The sequence below is a fragment of the Mustela putorius genome, unplaced genomic scaffold (assembly GCF_011764305.1).
Source record: "Mustela putorius furo isolate JIRA1106 unplaced genomic scaffold, ASM1176430v1.1 tig00000508_pilon_pilon_pilon, whole genome shotgun sequence".
Classification (NCBI taxonomy): domain Eukaryota; kingdom Metazoa; phylum Chordata; class Mammalia; order Carnivora; family Mustelidae; genus Mustela; species Mustela putorius.
The window spans coordinates 4002783-4024131 of NW_025421402.1; the positions used below are offsets into that span (position 1 = coordinate 4002783).

The 21349-nt window shown below is 52.6% G+C and overlaps 1 protein-coding gene across 7 annotated transcripts in view; it reads left to right on the forward strand.

The window, feature by feature from the left end:
* ATP2B4 (ATPase plasma membrane Ca2+ transporting 4) overlaps nt 1-21349 on the forward strand; it is a 94143-nt gene that overhangs the window by 32749 nt on the left and 40045 nt on the right. For all 7 annotated transcript variants that reach the window (XM_013058162.2, XM_004756359.3, XM_045081033.1 and 4 more), the window contains exon 2: nt 11699-12338. In XM_013058162.2, coding sequence (XP_012913616.1) covers nt 12146-12338 — 193 coding nt within the window. In that variant the 5' untranslated portion in view covers nt 11699-12145. The remainder of the gene's footprint in view (nt 1-11698; nt 12339-21349) is intronic.

Consider the following 21349-nt stretch of genomic DNA (forward strand, 5'->3'; position numbering starts at 1 on the left):
CATGATCCCAGGGCATGGATTCGGGCTGTGTTAATGCTCACGGTGATAGCCCACCTGCTTCTCAGCGTGCCCATGCCCCTTCCGCTCCTCGTGCCAATGTGCGCCGGGCAGGGTCGATCGGTTCCAGAAACTACTACATAAGGAGAATGGAATTCCATCCAACTGGGCTGCTGCTGAAGATGTCGGGAGGAGAATGAGAGATTTTGAGATTGAGATAGACAGGGTGGGGGGAGCTGGGTGGGAGAGATAGAGAGGGAGAGAGGGAAGGAGGGAGAGACGGACTGGTAGACTGGGAGAGGGCGAGAGAGGAGGAAAGTGATCTATGTACATAGAAAAAAATAAAGCGAGAAGCTTGGGACTGAGGTATAGGGAGAAAAATGAGACCGAAAGAGTCTGGTGCTAGGTATTTTTCCAATGATTTCTGGCAGCACAGTGCTTCAGAAATAATCCAGAAAGAATCCTATTTTGCCACTTCCTACAGGCGTCCCCACTACCACCATACCGTACATCGTTCTCCCGGGCTTTTCCTTGGAGGTTCTGCAGTGGTGTTTAAAATGCTGTGTGTGGGAGTCGAGAATCGAAGGCGTGTTGGGAGAACTTCAATTCTTGATGTTTACCTCTGCCTCTCCCCTGAGAGGGGGTGATTTCTGCAGCGATGGGTGGTCTGCCTCTGCCTGCACCCGGAGATCCCTGGGACTGTGTCCTGGAGAACGAGCGAGGCGCCAGTCCAGCCAGTCTCTCGGGATCCCAAGAGGGAGGAGGGAGAGTGGGGCGAGTGGGGAAGGAGTAGTTCTTGGAACTCTCACAGATAACCGATTCTCCCTGGAGTTTGGGTCCCCTTCTGGGACTTATACACTTCTCGTTCGCTGGGAAATGGAAGCGAACTGGAGCAGAGAAGCTTGGTTCGCTCATTAAGTCCGCGTGAGGTCAGGCCCTGGCACGGGGGCTGGGATGGAGAGGTGAGACCACCTTTCTGCTCATTTGGAAGAGTAAGACAGAACTCTCCACTTTCTTGCCTCTTCCATCAACAATGACCGGCTGGAGCTGAGCCACTGCTTCGCTGGCCCTCTCTGTCTCTCAACAATGGGCTCTGTGTCTGTCACCACGGATCTGGGCTTTTTTGAATAGATGTTCTTTCTAGCCCCGTGGTATTTGGAAGCTTCCTCTACCTTGGGGGTTCTGAGACGTGTCTGCTTCTCTTTGTCTTCTTATGTATCCCTAAGTAGTGGCCACTCAGCTTGAATCCATACACTGAGATTTAGGAATAGAACCACTGGGATCTGGGACACCATTAGACTCCTCTCAACTCTCGGGGACAGTGCTCCATACTGGACCCTTTCCTCCCTTCCTCCCTCCTCGCTTCTTACCCTACAGGAACAATGGGACGTTTGATGACAGTCGGTTTGACAGGCTTAAAAACCGTGACTGCTCTGCTCTTTTGACCCCAAGGTGCTGCCATGACTGATTCTGTTCCAAGTTCTGATTTTCCCAGCAACACTTGGTCAGCGAACCAGGGCTGTCAGTTAGGACTTTGAGCTCTCCTGGGGCAGCCGAGCATGCTTCTCCCTTCTCCTGTCCTCTCCCCTCTCTCCTCCTCCCCATGGAGTTGTTTTCCTCAATATCCTTTCAGAGTTACAGTGGCATCTGGAAACACTCAGTTATAATCTGAGATGGAAGGGATTGGAACAGTTTGTGGGATTTTCTCTTCTTAATACCGCCCTAACTTTATCTGATTAACATGCCCATCAGCAGTGGGGTGGTTTGTGTTTTTTTCTCCTCTGAAGGATATGCCAAATCCTAAAGGAGCTGGAGTAAGGGGGAGAAAGAGGAATGATAAAATCTGTGGCATCTTTTGTATTCCCACCGGCTGTTTCTGGAAGGCGATTCTCTCTTATTTAGATGTCATTTAGTGATGGTCAGCCTATAGCATGTTTGACCAAGTGGGTACACACTCTTGGCTTAGGGGTATGTGTGTGCGTGTGATTAGCACATGGATTAGTTCCCTCCACTCTCTTGCCCTTCTCGAGCTACCTATGACCCACAGCCCATTTCTTTTTTATTTGTTACTTTCTTTTGGGTCGGACGAGTGGAGAGGGCAGAAGGCCACAGTGCCCCCAGCCCATGGCTACTCTCTGATCACTCCCTTCCTTCTCTGCCCAAAACCTTTCTCATGTGCCTGGTCCCTCGTGTGTGTGTGTCTGAGGAGGAATCAGTCTCACTTGTGGTCCTCCTTCAGCTCTGAACCTTGAGTGCCAACTCTGTGGCACCAGCTAGGGGTCCTCGCCACCCTGACTCAAACCTCCTGTCTTGTGCAGGACACCCCTTCACCCCAGAGCTCCCTGAAGGGTGAGCATTGGATGGAAGTTCTCTGTGTAAGTGGAGAAACACATGTCCTTGCCGAGGCACCTCTAGAGGTCAGTCCTGGCAGACCTCCAGCCCCGGGGGTGCTCTGGGGCTCTCTCCCCCTGACTCTTGGTGGAAAGCACCCTGATGACATTGGTAGCCAATGGGTGCTGATGGTGGGGGTTGGGGGGCGGCAAGAGGGGGGTGTGAGGAAAGCTGCTGGCTGGAGCTTGCCTTTGACAGGAAGATAGAAGACAGAGGGGCTGTGTCTCCTTTTCATATCGTAAGTGGCACAGAGGAGAAGGGACACGGAGTTTGGCCTTCCTCCTTGAGGAGGTGAGGCATAGGCTGGTAGGAGCAAGAAGACGCACATTCCCTGCTTGAAAGGAATACCATATTCTTTACATCAGCTTCCCTTTCCAGGACCAAGTCCTAAACTCTGTTCCCCAGCTACCCTCTTTTGGTTCCTGAGAAAGTTTCAGTGGTTCTTTTTTTTTTCTTTTTTTTTTTTTTTTTTTTTTTTTTAAGCTGTATTAGGGGGGTTGGGAAAGGAAAGCTTTAAAAGTAAAATAATAAAAAACAGACCACTCTGCCATTACAGGCACATAAATAGCTTCACCGTAGCCAGGCTGCACACTCGCTTTGCCATAGCAACCTGGAGCGCGTGTTTATAGCAGCCTGTCACCCCGACAGGGAAACAGCTGCTTCTCCCCCAGCCGCACCCCCAGCCTGGGCCTCAGAGCTGTGGGCAGCCGCCCGCACCCGCCCCACCCAGGGGCTACAGGGGTGGGGGGGTGGCGGGGAGGGCAGCCTGGGGTCCAGATGGGCCAGTGGCAGGAACACTGGGGGAGCCCAAAGCTCCCAAAGACGAGTGTTGGGCGCCTTGGGTTTCCACATTTCCCATCACCTGCATGCGGCCCACTCTGTCTCCCATCTCCTGCTGTGGGCTGTAGGAAACAGGGGTGCAGGGGGGCTTAGCTCCACCTGAACCTAGGAGAGGCCTGGGTGTTCTCTGAAGCTCACGGGGTAGCTTGTTTTGACGTTCCCGATAAGCCTTATCTCCTGTTCCAAGTCCCTGGAGGTCCTCTGGAGTCCCATTTTCTCAAGGACTCACAGGAGAGGGGCTTTCCAAGGGAGGATCGTGGTCTGTCTGGGAAAGGGGGAACCCTGAGATGACTGGAAGGAGAGACTGGTGCTCTGGGAGAAGGAAGAGCAGGAGGGGCTTTGTGACAAGATCTCCTCCCGGGCCTCTGCCATCAGCCTAGGTCCGAGAACCCCGTCCGAACCAGGCCCCCCTTGGACACCTGCGAAGGGCACTCCCCGGGTGTTATGGGACGTGTTGTTTGCAGAGATGCTCTGTCTCCTCTGCCGTGTCCTCTGCTGTGGGCCCCAGACGGGCAGCGGCAGCACCCTTGTTAGGGAGCGTGTTAGAAATGCGTATTCCCAGGCCTGCCCTCACACCACCAAATCAGAAAGTCTGGTGGCAGCAGCAGGGCCCACACCACGCATAGGTTGTACTCAGCCCTCCCAGAGGTTCTGATGCTCACCTGAGCTCCACAACCATGACTCTGAGGCCGGCTGCCAGGGCAGCCCCCTTTCCTGATGCCCACCATCGTCTCCAAGTGGAGTCCTTGGTCTTCTGCCTGGGACTTGCAGGAAATAGGTGGGCTGAGTGGAGGCCTGGGGGCAGGGGGGAGGTTCTCTGTGCTCTGTTCAGGGGAGACTGTCATGGAAGGGAGGGGTGTGATGGGCCTGTCCCCCAGGCATAAAGTCCAGTGTGCGGTACCCTGACAGCCGTCTGGGTCATTCAGAAATAGTCCTTGGCTTCCTCGGCTGCTGAGCTCTGGGGACAGAGCCGCGGCCCGCAGCACCCCCTCCTGGGGGATGAGCTGTGCCTTCTCAGTCCCAGGCCAGGGGCTCCCACCTCTCCCCCACTGCCCCGAGGACTCCACCAGCACCTGAGCCTAGGAGCTACAAGATCCTGCTCCAAGAGCCAAGGGAGATCGACCCTCCTCTTCCTTTCCACCAGCCTGGCATGACTCTGCTGAAATTTGTTTCTAAAAATAACCCAAGATCCAATCCCGCTGCTAAAAAGCCCCTTTGTTCCCTTGGAACCAAAATGTGGAAAAACCACAGAAAGCAGCCGCAAGAAAGGCCATGTATGTTGTCCAAGAGAACATACATAATGGCCATTTGCATGTCACTGCCCAAGGTCTATGTCCCGCCCCAGTTCTGAGGAGCTGCTCCCCACCTGGGTGTGAGAAGCAGACAGCCTTGCAAACCTGGATCCTGAGCATCTCCGTGAACAGGTGGGAGGGACTGGGAGAGGCTGTCGGCGCCCTTTTCATTAAACAGCAGACCTTCCGCGAGGCCCTGTCCCTCCCTCCTGAAATGGGCTCTTATCCTCCTTAAGCAGCTGAAGGAAATGGTCATTGTCACGGTTCCATCCTGCACCTTAAGCTCTAGCTTGCTGTGAACATTTCCCTGCACCCCTGGGGTCACAGGAGTGACCCAAGCCAAATTGACTCAGATTCTATGGAAGAGGGCACATTCCCCGTGGCTCTGGGCCTGAAGGGCTGCCCTTTTTCATCTTGATGGATTGATGCTATTTTAGGATAAAGCTAGAGGGGGACACTGCCCTCTCAGGCACACTCTGCTCTAGCGTCCCGACCCATGCCTCGAAGCTTCCTGTCTTCATCTCGATGGTTTCTGGGTCTCTGACGGGAGCTGAATCTCAGCAAGCCAAATGATTAGGGACAGGCTACCAACCTCGGGTCAATTCTTGGTATCACTGTGTAGAGAGAGTTTAAGCTTTCGATGGGCCCTCCCTCTCCCTGCCCCTTGAAGCCGTTAAGTTCGGTCCTCTTCGCCATGGCATATTTTTGACAGTACAGCCCTTCTAGGATTGCAAGTTTTCAGGATCATGGTAGGTTTTGTTTTTATTTGTTCAGATCTCAAGTGCAGAGTAGGAGGATGACCATACCATTGGTTCATGGCCCCTCTTATCACTGGGCCACGTGAGGCCCTCTGCACGCTCACTGGTACCCCACATCCCACATCTGTCCCCTTCTCCGCCCATGAGCAGCATTCTCATGGCCTCATATGTATCTTTTTGTTTAAATACATCCCTTAAAATGGATAGCATCCCTTTAGAGTATGTGTTTTTAATTTGCATAGACGCCATCAAAGTGCCCTGCCCCACCCCAGCGCTTTTTCTGAGATCACCGGCATCACCGTGTGTACATCTGATCTGTGTTTCTAACTCTTGCCTAATAGCCGCTGTTATCTAGAGCACAGATTCTGCCCGCCCATGCCTGGACGGGCAATCTCAGGTTGCCTTGACCAGCAGTAATGTTCCAGTGAACACCCTTACACACGCCCCCCACCCCGGCTGAACTTGCTTGATCGTTTTATTTGGAAGACGTGCCCTGGAGTACAGGATGGGGCCAGAGTGTTCATGGACATAGTTTTGCCTTAGAAGTACCAGCTGACTCTGGAGAAGAAGGAAGAATTCTGGATCCCTAAGGCTCAGGGGTGGACGGTGACCCTTTTTCTCCAGAAAGATGGCTTTGATTCTCGCACTCCATTCCTGCTGTGGGACTGAAGGCTTGCTCAGCGTGGCAGACGGGGAGGAGAGGGGTCAGTGAGCCAGCCTCGTGGGTGCTGCCTTCTAACCAGGAGGTGAGGTTCTCTCTTCAGGAAGGGAGAATCCTCTAGAACCCAGGTCCTAGGAACTGGCTGAGAACTAGCATGGGGTTGTAGGGCCTAGACCACAGGCCACATCATGCCATCCTGTGGTCAGTACAGAAGCCTGGTTTTGATGCCCTGGCCCTCACTTGGCTTCTTGGCATGAACATGGTTCTTGGGCATTCTGATGGGGGTGATGCCCACCACCCAGACTTTAGCCTATGTTCTCTGCTTCTGACCTTCTTCCCTCATGCCTCCAAAGGTTCTCCGAAGACTGAAGGAGGGCGTGTGCTCAGATATGCTTCTGCAGGGCAGCAGGCATTGGAGGAGCCACAGGGCAGGGCAGGCCTGGGGAGGGAAGGAAGAGCCTGGGACCGTGCTGGGGATAGGCTGCCAGACCTGAATGGCAAGAACTAGAGTCATGGAAATGAGGGGCCTGTAAAGAGGAGGGAGCAGAGAAGCCTGTGTGTGGGGTTTAGACCTTCAGAGAGAAGGGCCGGCCAGGAAAGCTTCACTTCACGCCAGGCAGCCCGCTGTGGTCAAGCGCTTGCTGGATTTCTTGACAGGGCATGGCCCTCTCAGAAGCCTGGGAGGGCCCGAAGGGCAAAGTAAAGCTTCGGAAACGGGAGGCGGCAGCCCAGGCAATGCCCCTGCTGGAGACAGGAGAGAGAGAGAGGCTAGAGCAGGGTCTCTGTGTCTCCAATCACCACAGAGGAGGTGGTCCCCTGCCCTGTTTGAGAGCCTTTAGGGCTGGCTCTTGGGCAAGGCATGGAAAGCTTTATGTGGACCTTCTCAGCAGGCTTTCCAAGGTAAAGCCATTGCTTTTTTTTTCTTTTGTGTCACAGGATGGTCCTTGTCCTTGGGGCAGGGTGGCTTGGATTCAGCCTGGGGCACTAACCCTGGCTTTCTGAAGCTGTTTCCCTGCCACAAAACAGCAGCGCTGCGGGTGAGGATTCAAAAAACAGTATGCGCAGTGATGGTAAGAGCTGCTGTGCACGGACCAACCACTCCACGTCCTCGGCCGCTCTGCCAGGCCCCATATAACACACACGCACACGGCCGCGGCTCTGACCTCTCTCGTTCCCACACAAGGTGCCTGCTGTGGTGCCCGGCTCGTTGTAGGTGCTCCAGTACTGTTATTTCCCTCCTGTCCAACCCCTGACCCCATTGCCTCCCTGTTCCTGCAAATAGGGAGGAAAACAGAGCCTCACTTGGGAAAGGGAGCCTCCAGACCAGAGAGAAGGGAACAGGGTATGGGAGGGGGTTGCTGGCACAGGTTTCATATTTCAGTTTGGTGCTATCTAAGGTGGGACTGGCCTCCCCTCCTCTCCCTGCCCCAGCCCACAAGAAGTCTTCCCTCCTCGAAGCCCGGAGGCCAGTGTTGAGGGCCGCCTTTAACTATTCCAGGCAGGTCCAGCTGCAGAGCGGAGCCAGCCTGATTCCCCAGCTCCTGGCCCCTCCTGTTTCCTTTCTCCCGTTTCCATTCATACTTCATTTCCCATGCATCGGGCCAGATTCAATAGGAGCCTTTGGCAGAGGAGATTGGGGGGGGTGGCGGTGGCTTCCTTTTGGATCCTCAAAAGACCCCACTCTATCCCCTACACGGAGCTACCCTTTCTCCTCGTAGTCTGGGGCTGTACCTCTTCCTTAGCGCTGGGAAAGCTTCCAAGAATAAGGGATTCCTTGGACAAAATTGGAGGAAACAGAGTGTCTGACTATTGTTTATGGTTTGGTGGCTCAGGGCATGCGGTTCTTGTCTCTGGCAGCTCCGTTTTGGAGCTCTGGAGCAAGCCCAGGAGGCCTGAGGCTTATCACTTTCCAGGAAGTGGGGGGCAGTTTGCTTCTCAGGTGCGTATGGGAGAGGGAGAGGGTCTGTTTTGGCCCTTGTAATGGAAATGTAGTTGATTCCCAACCAGAACGAGAAGGAAGAGGCCGCATTTCCTCTAAGTGGAAATGGATGTTTTCCAGTGGAAATGGATGTTTTCAGTACTCCAGAGATGCTGCATTTTAAAGGACCTCTTAGATGTTTGTCTGAAAGTGAGGAGGGAAGGAGTAAGGTGTCACAAAAAGAGCGCCAGGCAGCCAAGGATGCTGACTTGCCAAAGACTAAATCACTTATTTATTTTTTTGGACTTCAGTGTCCTCTCATCTGTAAGGGAGTGGTGGGAGGGGGGAGCTCCTAGCTGTCCTCCCTAGAACTGATACATGACCGCACTTTCACAGGTCATCCCAATTGTAGAACAGATGTTATAGGACTTTAGGAAGACAGACATTGAGATGATTCAGTGATCATGTAAAGGAATATGATCACTTGTCCCTGAAGGAGGCGATGGGAGAGGGTTTGCTCTCCCATGCTATCAACCTTTAAGCAGGCACAATGTTAGAAACCGGGACTGAGAACATACCTTACCCAGAATGCCCCAAGCTAAATGACTAATCCTGACCTGATGAGAGGTGGTACCTCCCAGGCGTCTGAGCGTTGAGGCTGAGGCTGAGGCCAAGGCTGAGGTGGTGTGAGCGCTTACATATGATTCTTTGCCAGTTGCCTAATAAGGACAGGGGCCAGGCAGGCTCGGCAGTTGCAGAGAGCTCACATTCTAAGAGCTCAGAGAGAAGCATGGGTCCCCGCAACGCCTCCAAATTCCAGAAGAACTTTCCTAGAGATCCCACCTTAAACCAGGGCCCCAGCTGACACCGCCTGCCTTGACTCTAGTGCTTGCCCTTCCTCTGTGAGTGTTTCTAGAGCTAACCTGAAGCAACAAACCTTGTTCCCACAAACCACATGCCCCATATGTTCGTGTCTGAAGTGTCCTCTTCTCACTGGTTGCCCAAGTGAGTGAAAAATGTCTCCTCTTTGATATCTTGAAGAGAGGGTCAAAGTAAGGAATTCTGACTCAGACTTGGCCTTTTCTAGAAATCTAGGCTGCCTAGCCTAGTGGTATTGCCAGTGGTTATACCCTAGCTAATGGTTATTGCTGATGAAGCTGCTTGGAATTTTCCATTCTTTTTGAGGGTTGGGAGTTCCCTCCGGCAAGGAAAGATGGAGGGGCGCAAGGAGCTTATTGGCCTTCTGCTTAAAGGGCTAGATCCCAGAAGTTCATTAGGATCAAAGTAAGCCTTCTCCCAGCACTTGAGAGCAGACATGCTGGACGCTGGGCATCTTTCATCTAAGCCTTCCAGCACTAGTTCTAGCTCTCATTTGCTGTCCTTGATCACTTTCTGAGGATGGCATGAAGAGGTAGGGCTCATTCCCTCCCCCACCCCCAGGTAAAGGCAGGAGGAACTGAGCCCTAAGAAGGACAAGAGACTTGCCCAGAGGATGCCTGGGAAGATGGTAAATCTGGTTTAGAATCTGCTCCCAATTATTTAACAACGTCAGATTAACTGGATGCCTACTGTGTGCAGGCTGTCTTCACGCACTGGGGATGAAGCCCTGGACGAGACCAGTGCAACCTTTGCTCTCAAGGAACATAGAAAACAAATAAATAGAAAAAAAGTAAAATCTGATTTCCGGTTTAGCACTCCATCAGTTTGGTTCTCAACATCCTCTTGAAAGGTTAAGGAGCTCTACTTAAGGGTCAAGATGGGTTTCTTACGGCTAGAGCCCTTCCCACTGCTTCCAGGCTTAGGCGGGAGGCCGAACTGGAGGGACATTCTGTGGTACCCCTGGAATCCTTGGGCCAGCGGGATGATGGGAATCTGACGCACTGCCTCACGTTCCTCCCGGACCTCTGCTCCCCAGGCTGCTGGACATCTAAAAAGAAAGGCAGAAAGAAGAAAAAGAAAGGCAGTATGATATTTGGAAAACAATAGCAACAACGAAACAAAACCCTGCCTGCTTAGCCCTCTGTCGGCCAGAGTCGCTCTAAAAATCTCTGGGAAAAGGAAGAAGCAAAGGGTACACTAAGGGGGGAAGCAGGAGTGTAGCCAACTCCATCCCCTGGGACCTGCCGGGAACAGGATTCATGGAAATCAGCCGCAGCTTTGGCCACATGTGATTTTTGGAAAAGTAACTGGTAAAAGGGGCAAGCCTTTATCTCATGGTTCTTGTGCTTCTCCATTCACCTTCTGGCAGGGAGGATGTCATCTGTGTGTTAGAGAGGGGCTGTCCAGAGCTCCTTGGCACCCCCTGGTAACTGAACTCAAGTCAGCGGGTTCTGGTGCTACATTTAGAAAGAGCCCCTTTGGGATTCCTGGGGTGGCCCTGTTGGGTATGCATCTGCCTTCAGCTCAGGTCATAATCCCAGGGTCCTGGGATCGAGTCCCATATCAGGCTCCCTGTTCGGCGAGGAATCTGTCTCTCCCTCTGCCTGCCGCTCCCCCTGCTTGCACCCTCGCTCTCTCTCTGACAAATAAATGGATAAAATCTTTTTTTAAAAAGGGGAAAAAAATACCCCTTCATGTTTTTTGAGACTCTTCACATTTAAATGATGTGGAAGCGCCTGGGTGGCTCAATCAGTTAGACGTCTGACTCGGGTTGCAGCTCGGGTCATGGTCTCAGGGTCGTGGGATCAAGCCCCACATCAGGCTCCGTGCTGAGTACAGGGTCTGCTAAAGATTCTCTCTCCCTCTGCCCCTCCTCTGCTCTCTCTCTCTCTCAAATAAGTGGCTGATGTGTGACAGTGGGTCCCTGAGAGCTGGCAGGAGCTGCTCTCTGAAGTAAGGACAATGCGGGGATGAGCCTTGCCACCGTCAGCCCTTTATAGCCTCACTTGCTTGTAGCTCGGCCCCTCCCCAGAGTCAGAGGGGGAGCCCCTGGCTCTCTGAGGAGAGAAATGCTGGTCTGAGATAATCTAGTGCTCGCCCACTTGCAGGCTCACACTGCTCTCGTGCTGACCTTGCTGTGGCCTTGGGCTCCAGCCGAACTGTTGCTGTCTTATCCCTGCCAGCGCAGTAACTTTAACTCTCAGATTTACCCTTAAACTGTCTTCCTGCTCCTCCGAGGTCCTTCTGTCCCGTTTATGTAAAAAGGCTCTACCCCATATGGCCGACTGCCGGTTCATTTTACTCTCCCCTTTCGGACTGAGGGGAAGCTTTTTGGAGGTGTGGGGCTTCACTCCCAAGACTCGAACCCAGTTCCTGACCCATTGAGGGCAGCAGCGGCGGGCTGTGGTATTTCCGGCTGGCCAGAGGCTTAGTATTCTGAGGGGCCCCAGAGGACACAGGCATTGTCTATGAGGTTACCCTCCTGGTTTGTACCTGTGTATGCTGGGTACAGGGTGTGCGGGCGGCAGACTGGCCGGCCACCCTCCAGGTCACTCTGGTCTGGACTCGTCTTCTGACCTCTTCTCCCCTGTTCGAGGCAAGGTCAGACCAAAGGATTTCATGGCGGGGCCCTCAAACTGACAGACAAGGGAGAGCATGAGAGCTGTTCGTTTCTGGAACGGCCGGATCCGTGTCCCTTGGCTTGAGAGCACTGTGATGGCAGGACGGAGATGTATCTAAAATTACTTCTCTACAAGGGGGTTCACAAGCTGCGGGGGCCTCCCAGGGAGGAACGGGCCCCTCCTGAGTCCGTCTGCTCAGCCCGGGCCTCTGCCACCGGTTGGGCTCAGGCATCAACTGTCACCTAAACCCTTGTGCTAGAATGAGTCCCTCTTGCCGTCGCAGATGCCGATCCTCGTGGCCGTTCTAATTGTTTTTGTCTGTCTTTGAATCTTTATTCCAGAGATCCAGTTGTCAGCAGTATCCAGGGAGCCCTCCTCTTCCTCCTCCTCCTGCCGCCTCTCTACCACTGCCGTTGCTGGTTGTTGCTAAGGTGGCCTCCATGGTAACATGCACATCCTGTTTATACCTCCATCTGGGCAAGTTGGTCTAAGCTAGGAACCTACCTACCCTGGACAAGTGCTTCCGTCACTCCCTGGGGACACCAATCATCGTGACACGTGGTCCGGCTTCCACTCGGTTCCCCCATCCTCTTCCTCCTCTCGCTGCCAAGCTTCACACACAAAAAAGGATCTGGGCTAGAGGCTGCTCTGGTCCCATCTATTTCCTCACTGGGCTCCCCGAGAAGCAAGAAGTAAGAAGAAGTGAGGCAGAAAGGCGGAAGTTCCCGAGCATTTGAAGGGAAACTCCTCGTTTTCTCTGGTCGAGGGGCTTGGTAACAGCAGGCAAAATGACGAACCCAACAGAACATGCCTTGCCGGCCAACTCGATGGTTGAGAGCCACGAAGGGGACTTTGGCTGCACAGTAATGGAACTGAGGAAGCTCATGGAGCTGCGTTCCTCTGATGGAATCGACCAGATCAACGTCCACTACGGGGGGGTGATGAATCTGTGCAGTAGACTGAAAACCAACCCCGTGGAAGGTAAAGGCCGGACCAGGGGCGGGGACCCGGAGCAAGGTGGCCGGTGTTCCAAACCGTTGCTTCCTTAGCTCCTGGAGGAGGCAGGGAGAGACCTGCCTGGTGTACCTGTGTCTTTTGCGAAAAAAGTGGTCTCTGAAGCACCGACGGGGGGTGAGGCCATGGAGAGCCATTTCTTTCCTAGAGATGGTGTTCTCTGAAGATCAAGCTTTTCTTCCTTTTTCTGTATCAACGTACAGAAAGGAGACGGTTCGTCTCTATTTTACAGATGCTTGTGTTAGATGCTTTTATCAGCAAACAATCAAGTCTCTGATTCAGGATCGGTCTCTGATTACCAAAGAATTTAAGATACGGTTCTGCTCCACACTGATCGTACAGTGTGACTGGGGACAAGGGGCACTGGAACAATGGATGAGTCCATCTACCTAGTGTGCCTCCTCTCCATCGTGGACAGTTAGGAATAGGGTGGAAAGTCATAGGGTATATGGGTATACCTACCATATCTTTGGATTATTCACTTTATGTCATGTCAGGGAATTATTGATGACTTTTTCAACCCCGCCTGGTGTGCTTTACCAATCATTCTTCTTAATCTCTTCTTAAAAGAGAAGGGGAAACCTGGCTTCATGCTTTCTGCCTCAGTTCAGTTGCCTGATAAGCCATGGTAACACAAAATTTTGCCTCCTCAAAATGGAGACAGAACCAAAGGGACCTTCTTTTCTTACGTACACATGGTTATAGCCGCCCTCTTACAGGTTCTTACTTGGTCCTGTCAGTGAGGCGGGGCACAGCTGAGCAGCACGAGACAAAGCAAAGATCTTGCCCTTTAGATGCCTTTAACCTCTTGACGTGTGCTATTTTTGAGCCTTTCTTGGAGGCTACATCATTTTTCTTGCCAAGTCTAAGAAGTTTTGACCCCTGGCCAATGCTGTAATTTTGTGACTTAGAATTCAGACTCTTCAGAATTAGAGAGAGAGAGAGGTTTCTGTCTATTTCTGTACATTGCCCGTGTCTTGCTTTCTTTGCAATCAGAGAGAGCTGCCCTCCGTGTTCTCTTTCCTTCTAGAATTCAGTTTCCTATCTCTCATGAGTTCAAACTCTAGCTCCATCATTTTTTAGCTTACAGTTACTAGTGTTCATATCACGGAACAGTTTTCTTAGCCTCTCTGAGTCTCTTTCTTCTTTGAAACTGATGTTAGCACTTAGCCCGTACGGTTATGGGAATTAATCATTGGGATTACATATACATATGATGTGTGTGCAGTGTTCAAGCTTATAATGGGTATTTGATAGATGGGCTGTCTCAGATTAAAACAGAGCCCATGTGTCTGATAGCCATTTGCCGGAACGTGAGTGCCCGTGGAGTGCAATGTATTACCTTCTCTGGAAAGGCTCCCTTAGCCGGCGGCCATTTCCTCCCTTCACCTCTTGATGTCGGAGAGATGTGGTTCGGATGCTTAGCTGCTTTGGCGAGGCTCACTCTTTGCCTTCTGGCTAGACTCTAATGACTGCCCTTTGGGCACTGCTTACTTCTTGTCAGCAAGATTTCTTTATTCTGCCACTTCTCTAGTAGTTTTGGCCTTAAATAAAGGCTATTCATATTATATGTTGGCTGAGGAGCTTGGGGACACCCGTCAGAATTTAGGCGGGACCTTTGTTCCCTTCCTGCACCATTCATGATTCTTGTGTTGAGCTGTCTGTTTCACAAAGTAAAACTCAGGTGTCCAAATCAGCTGGAACCTGGGATGCATTGATGTAGTTAATGCCCTTTGATTCTTTCCCAGTGCTAGTTTCAGACCTATAGTTGAAAGCCATGCCTTCTGATGGCAGGCGCCTCTGCTGCTTTGGACCCTGGCCGTGTCTGAACCCCGGGACCCCTACCATGGGTGCCGTTGTCTGTTGCCATCCCCCTGCTTCCTTAGATCATAAATCTGTATCCTGATCTGTTGCAGTGTAAGACTCGTCAGAGGGCTGCTGCTGGAGCTAGGGATGCGGGGTGTCCGAAAAAAATGTTTCCCTGAGTAATATTTACTCCCCAGTGCCGACAGTGACCTCCTCGTGTGTGAGAGGAATAAAGGCATCGAAAAGTAGATACAGAAGAGCTATGACACAGAAGTCCCCAGACAAAGATGATGCTGAGCTATTTAGTGGGGCAGGCCGAGAAAAGAGCATCACTTTCCGGGTGCTTCAGTGAGCTGATGCTATAAAAAGCCAGCCGGTTCACAGAAGACCACACTGAGGTGCCTGACAGCCTTGCATAGTTCTGTCACCCGTGGGAGGCCCCTGCGGACTAAGAATAAGAATAAAGAAATTCACCTGGTGTTTGAATTCTGCCAGTTGGAAACCTGGTGACATCTGGGGAGACAGGTTCCTAGAGGATGACCCTTCCCTTTTATTTTCTGCTGGGTTTTGTGTAGGTTTGACAGATTGTTTTACACCATAGCTAGTAAGGGGCCTAATGGAACTTGGGGTTTATAATATTTATGACACTGATGTGGTTTTATTATTGGAGATTTACACAACTGTGGAGGCAGGGGAGGGGGATTTAGTGCTACTCATCCCCCATGCCCCCTCCCAGGCCCAAAGGCTTAAATGACCCGCCTAAGTTCTTATGACTGGGTAGACTGTGATGAAGCAGAGATAATTTAAAAGTTTGTTTTATCTTTCATGGCCTGATAAAATGTCTAATTGTGACGCAGTGCTAATATTAATGTAATAGTAGCTTATGTGCCTTGAGCATGCGGGGCTAGTTGGAGCAAGAGCCATTGCCTCAGGGGCCGAGGGCTGGTTAGACGCGAGGATGCTGGGAGGCACTCAGCTTCCACAGCGTCCGTCCGGTAACAACAAGACGCCAGGCTGAGAGTGTGTGCAAAAAAGGGAAGGAAAGTTAGGGAAACCAGAAGGGGTGGGAGAGACATGAAAGAGGATACGAGCTTGTGTCTCAGTGACTAAAGGCCTCCGCCTTCATGGCTCTGTCAGACAAAAGCAGAGGCAGGCCTGAGTGAGTGAGCTGTGTGGCCTGGGCTTCGTGTAGGGAAAATCTGAGCATTTCGCATCAATGGTTAGTTGGCCTGTTTCTTTCTTCATTCCAATGTTTTCATCCCCCTCCTTCTATTATCTTCTCTCGCCCCACTCCATCACCCCCTCCCCAACCAGTCTCTCCATCCCCCAAAGAGCAGAGTGTCTGGATTGCACCCCCTGGGGGATAGGCTTTGGCCTCCCAACTGGCTTTCCATGGTTCGGTGAGCAGGAGAAAGCTTTGTGACTCTGGAAAGGGAATCTCTGGGGCATAGGGAGAAGGAAAACGTCATTTTCCCGAGACTCAGTCTCTCTTTGTGTGTAGGAAGAAGAGATAATCCTCTTGAGATTCTTTGGGTCTAGACAGAAGAGTTGCATGAATCCTTCTTCCTCCGTAGTACTTCTCCACATTGGTCCTCAGCTCTGCTTGCCCTCTTCGGAGGAAGAGTGATGTCTCCTGAGGGAGAGCTAGGCCAACAATCAGGAGGAGGGTCTGAGCACAGACCGGAAAGGGCAGACAAGGGAAGCCCTGATTGAATAATAAAGCATTGCCTGTGGGCTTCTTTCAGAAAGCTAAAGATAATTGCTGTGGATTTGGATCTAGTGGAGCAGAATGTTGGTGGGAACTTCCGTTTCATCTTCCCTCTGTACCCCTCGACTTCTCTGCAGAGCAGAGGCCGTGGCAGGGATCCAGAGGACTTCCTGTTCCCTTTCAGCCATATTCAGAAGCTGGGGACCCCATGGCGGATACGACAGACACGGTCCCTCCTTCCCTCGAGTTGATAAGAGGATACACAGAAACTAAGGCAATTTCAGAAATACCATCATGGTGCTATGAAGGGGAAGAGCTGGGTGTGATGGAAGCAGCCAGGACAGGGACCTTAGCTAAAAGGACTGCAAGGGAGGGGAAGGGACTTGGAAGGTGAAGGTGACGCCTATACATCTGATTGTCTGGGGAGGCTCTGGCCTGGCCTCGTTCTGTGGTAATTGCTACTGCTCACCAAATGCTCCTGATAAAAGATGCAAGCATCTTTGCCTCACAGAATCACTGAGCAGCCGCTAGGTTTGGGGAGCTGAGATTGTCTGGGGAATAAAAAGCAGGAAGGGAAAGAATCCAGCCCAAATTATGATTCTGGTTCATAAACTGCAAGATTTGGGGTAACACTTCCTGCCACCCTAAGATCTCTTACATTCCTGTTCTCAAGCCTTGGGTCAGTGGCTTGTTTTACCAAGTATTATCCATTTTTTCCACAAGCTGGGATGTGCAGAGATGGGCTCTTCCTCCATGGGGCAGATTGAAATTTCCAGTAACATCTTCAGTCTGGAGAAAAACTGATTAATGCAGTACTACTGCATTATACTATTAATATACTATTAATACAGTACTACTGCATTACTATTAGTACCTCCAATGCTAGTATTATTTATATAGTAAGGTAGGCAAGAAATGGAAGTGGATGAAGTAATATAAAAAGTTCTGGTATTTCTCCCACACTCCGGCAGACAGATGTATGCGCCCTACTTAGAGACCACTGCTGTAGAAAATGCTAGTGTTGGGGGGGAGGAAAGAACCAGGCGAGCGAATATGGGATTGGGGAGGGATGTGAGAGGAAGACGGCAACTGGTTTCTTTGGCATTTCCCTCCCTATCTTTAGAGCGTATGGTGTGTTTTAGAATATCTGTATTTAGGAGTGCATCAATTTCAGAATAGAAGTATAGCCAAGCTCCGTCTCTTTCCTCCAGCCCGCTGCCCTGTGGCCATCACCTTGAACTCTTGCCCCAGCTTGACTAAAGATGCCAAATAAGTGATCCCAAAAGTCGTGTGTGCGGGCCCGGCTGCAGAGGCCAAGAGTCTGGCCCGCTCTGCCCATCGTGCTTTGGGCAGATCTATTAGCTCTACTTCGAGATGTGGGAAGGACGCAAGCCAGAAGAGTATCTTGGCGGAAAGGGAGCGAGAGTGGAGGTGGGCAGACCAGCTCAAACAGCCAGAAAGCAGCTATGCCGTGATGGAAGTAGTTGAGGCAAGTCCAGTAGCTTCATAAAAAAAAAATACTTAGTACTGTATAGAGGAGTGGGAAAGGCTTCCTACCGAAGCCCGGGAAGCAGCATCCACGGCTGGAAGGAGGAGGGCGGGTGCTGGAGAAAGAGCAGAGTGAAAGTGCCCTACCTCTGTCCCTCCTTCCCCTGCAGGGAGTTCCAGAGTTGCATCCTGGGAGTTCCCTGTCGGATTTGACTTACACGCCCAGGGCTGAGCGAACAATGTGTGACCATGACCGCTCTGGGCCTTCTCTTCCCAGCCCAGCTCCCCAGGCTCAGTGAAATCTGTTCTGCCCCTCCTTACCCAGAGCGGGGCTTCTGGGCTAGCTGGCATAATGCTGCCAGGCAGGGGCCAGAGAAGTCTTGAGGAGAAGAGCGAAGGCCCCGAGAACCCTCCCCTGCCACCTTGCCAGGAGCCCTTTGTGCTGCATTCCTTTGGGAGTTCTGCAGAAACTCCTGCAAGTTCAGTGTTGTTCTGAACTTTCTTCTTGCCTTGCATTGAACATCGGCTGGGGCTGGGAAGAAAGATCGCACTCCCTCCTTGGCTGAGGCAGATGTCGCGTCTCCCCTCAGAAGTAGGGCTTTCGCTCTTTTTATTTAGCTCCAAGGTGTGAGCACCAGGGAGCGTGACACTGGAGGGACACGCGCGCACACGCATTCCGTGTGGGAGCAGGTGGCCGAGCAGAGGGCTGCAGGGGGCAGACGAGGGGGCTTTCTTTCTCTGCGCCCCCTTTGGAGTGTGCAGAAAAGGCGTAGAGTGGAGGGCCAGACAGCAGGAGACGTGCTGCCTTTCTGAACTGAGAATGAGGTAGAAGCCCTTCTTCCCGTAGTCTGAAGTCTGCCACCCGGGACAGACGGCTTTATCTCTAGGGGCTGGAATTCCCGCAGACTGAGAGCACATCTCCCAGCTCTGGGTGTGATGAGCCGCAGATGCTGATGTGGGGAGATGTTCGGTTGGTTATAACCTGTGGTCCCTGTACTGATTTTGAACTCCTCCCCTGAGCCCCCAGTCCGAAGTGTTTCAGGTAGGACTTGAAAGGTGTCTTTCTTTCGTCGGACTTGAGAGGTACTCCAACGTCTGTTCTCATGCACCAAAGCTGACTGCCTTCGAATCAACGCGAGAAACCTCTCCCTTGTACTAGCTGTGTGGGGAAAAGGTTCTGCTGTCTCTTTGGCAAGGCAGCATAACTCAGACAGCTGGGAAGTCCCTCCTGATGTCTAACCTCACCCCACCCTTTCTGGGGCTAGGCTGGTTCTCATAAGGGTTGCCTCTGCCGCAGTCCTTGGCGTCCTAGGGAGGATGGCCATGGCCCTTCCCTGCTGGACCCAGGCCACTGAGGGCTGGGCTTGCAGCCTCTCCTCCCAAGCGCTGATTCCCTGCACAGGCTCACAGCAGACGCAGATTTTCCACCGCTGCCTGCTGGCAGAGGCCGAGTAACTCCCCAGCATGGGGTGGGGTGATGACCTCACAGCCTGACATTCTTGTCGCCTCTCCCGGCTCATGTGTTCAGTCTGGTTCTTACGGCCAAAAGTACTCCTGCTTTGGGTGGGGCTTTCTCGCTCATGTTCTTGGGGACAAAGATTCCTCTCATTTTTATTTTTTTAATGTATTTCTAAGGGAAATCCTTTTCCTGCGTTTCTAGCGTTCTCTCCCTGCCAAGTGTTCCTTCCCCTCTCCAGGAAGCTGTGCGAGTATTTTAGAAGCAACTGCAAAGATCGGGGACTCATACCCTCTCCTTGGTTGGCCGAGTATTTCTGTGAAATTACAGCTGCTGAGAGCAGGGCCTGAGAGCCTCTGGGGGCAGGAAGAATGGAATGGAAAGCCCAAAATTGGGGATTGGCTGAGCTCCCAGTCCGGCATGGCTTTCCCGTGCCCCGCCACAGGTCCAGAGAGAGGATTCCCAAGGCTGTGAGGCTCCAGCCCCTACCCACCCCTCCCTGCCCAGGGCACGCTGGGAACTGGGACAGCCACTTGCCGACTTAAGGTAGCCACCACTACAGCTGAGGGTCGCTTAAGGTGGAGCAGACAGAGGAGAGAAAAGGGCAAAAAGGCAGTAAGCGTGTGACTCAGAGCATCTAGGCAGGAGCCAGTCCTGGTCTTTTGTTGCTGTCCTTAATGAGGCTCATTTGGTTTGCTTGGGTCCGAAAGGGCCATCATGGACCTTTGATTGAGTACCAGATCCATAGGCTGGCCTCTAACGGGCCTGGCATCACCAGCTCTGAGGACAGGAAGAAGGCAGGACTAATTCAGCGCAGGCGCGAACAGTGGGAACAGGGCTGACTGGCTTCGAGGCGCAGATGGGAGCAGCACGTGGGCTGCTCTGCCCCGAAGGAAGTGGGGTGACTGACCATCCTGTCATCCTGAGACTGAGGGGGGCTACAGTTTCTGTTAGGGGGGAGCGGGGAAGGAGCCTGAGTGACAGTGCCCAGGAGGTCCCAGGCACACCAGGGGACCAGTCAGTCACCCACAGTGCAGCCTCAGTGTAGCTGCTCCCCACCCCCAGGCCCCTTCGGTGTTGGGCCTGGCATCCAGCTGCGGCCCAGGGTGTGGTATCACCTCTGCCGACGGCTTACATAACCTCCCCAGGCCTTAGTCCACTCCAGCGTAAAATGGGGTTCATAGTAACTGCCACCTAGGGGTTTGCGGTGCTTGGATGAGAAGATACAAGCGTGCCCGCTGAAGCATCTGGCACATAGTAATCACTTAGATGTTAGCAGCCTGATTTATTACTCATCCGTTCAGTTCATTCAGCACATTGGTATGCGTGCCATGTGCCAGACACTGCTATAGACCTAAGGGACAAAGACGAAAGTCCTGCCCTTGTGGAGGGCGACAGACAGACCTCCTAAGGGAATGCGTCATAGGCTGTCTCAGGGAGAAGACCTGTGGAGGAGAACACTGACATAGGACAGGGGCATGGAGTCCTGGAGCAGAGAAGCCACAATATTAAATAGGATGGTCAGGGTCGGCCTCACTGAGAAGGGGACATGTGCTCAGAGACCCCAAAGATATAAGAGAATGAGCCCTACCTAGCCCGTGAGGAGCCCACTGAGCCAAGGAGAGAGCTCGTGCTAGGCCCCGAAATAGAAGCTTGTCTAACGCACTCAGGGAACGGCAGGAAGGCTCGCCAGGCTGGAGCTCAGCAAACCAGGAGCAGACAGTAGGAGTTAAAGGGCGGGAAGCCAGGGGTTCTTTAGGGGCCTTACAGAGCATCATAACGGCTTCGGAGCCCAGTTTCAGTCCCAGTAAAAGCCAGCAGAGGATTCTGGGTCGGCGAGTGGCCGGGGTGGGTTTGAAGAAGATCATTCTGGCTGCTCTGTTGGGAGGACTGGGCACAGGACAGCTAGGGTGAGAGCAAGGTTACTGTTTAGAGGACGGCTGTCATCACCCAGGCGAGAGGCAGTGACAGCCCAGACCAGGATGGTCAGTGGAATGTGAGACGTGAGAGGACCTTTGGTATTACTGCCAGGACGTGCTGGCTTCATGGATAGAGTGAGGAGAGAGCGAGGAGGCAAGGGTGGCCATGGGTATTAATCTGAGACCAGAGAGGGCGGGATGACCTGAGATGGGGGCTTTCAGTCCGATCTTTGTGGTCACTGCTCTTGTTTTGGCCTCTGCTGGGCCCTTCCGATGTACCTTGAGATGATCTCTAATACCTGCTGTGTGCTTTGCTCTCACTTCATTAGGGGAGGAATGGCATCTCCTCGTGGCTTCCCAGGGAGATGAACAAAGGATCAGAATTCCTTTCCCTCAGGCCAACCTGGCCTCCAGTACAGCAGCCCCAAACTGGCAGAGCCCTGGGCTCTCAGGTCCTTGGGGAGAAGGAGCCAGCCAGGACCCCCTGGCTGCTCAGCCTCTGCCTGCCTGGGGGTCAAGAGGCCCTGCCCAGAAACACTCCTTTCCCAGGCCCTTGCTTTCCCTTCCCACTGGGAACCTGACTTCCCAGAGCAGTGGACAC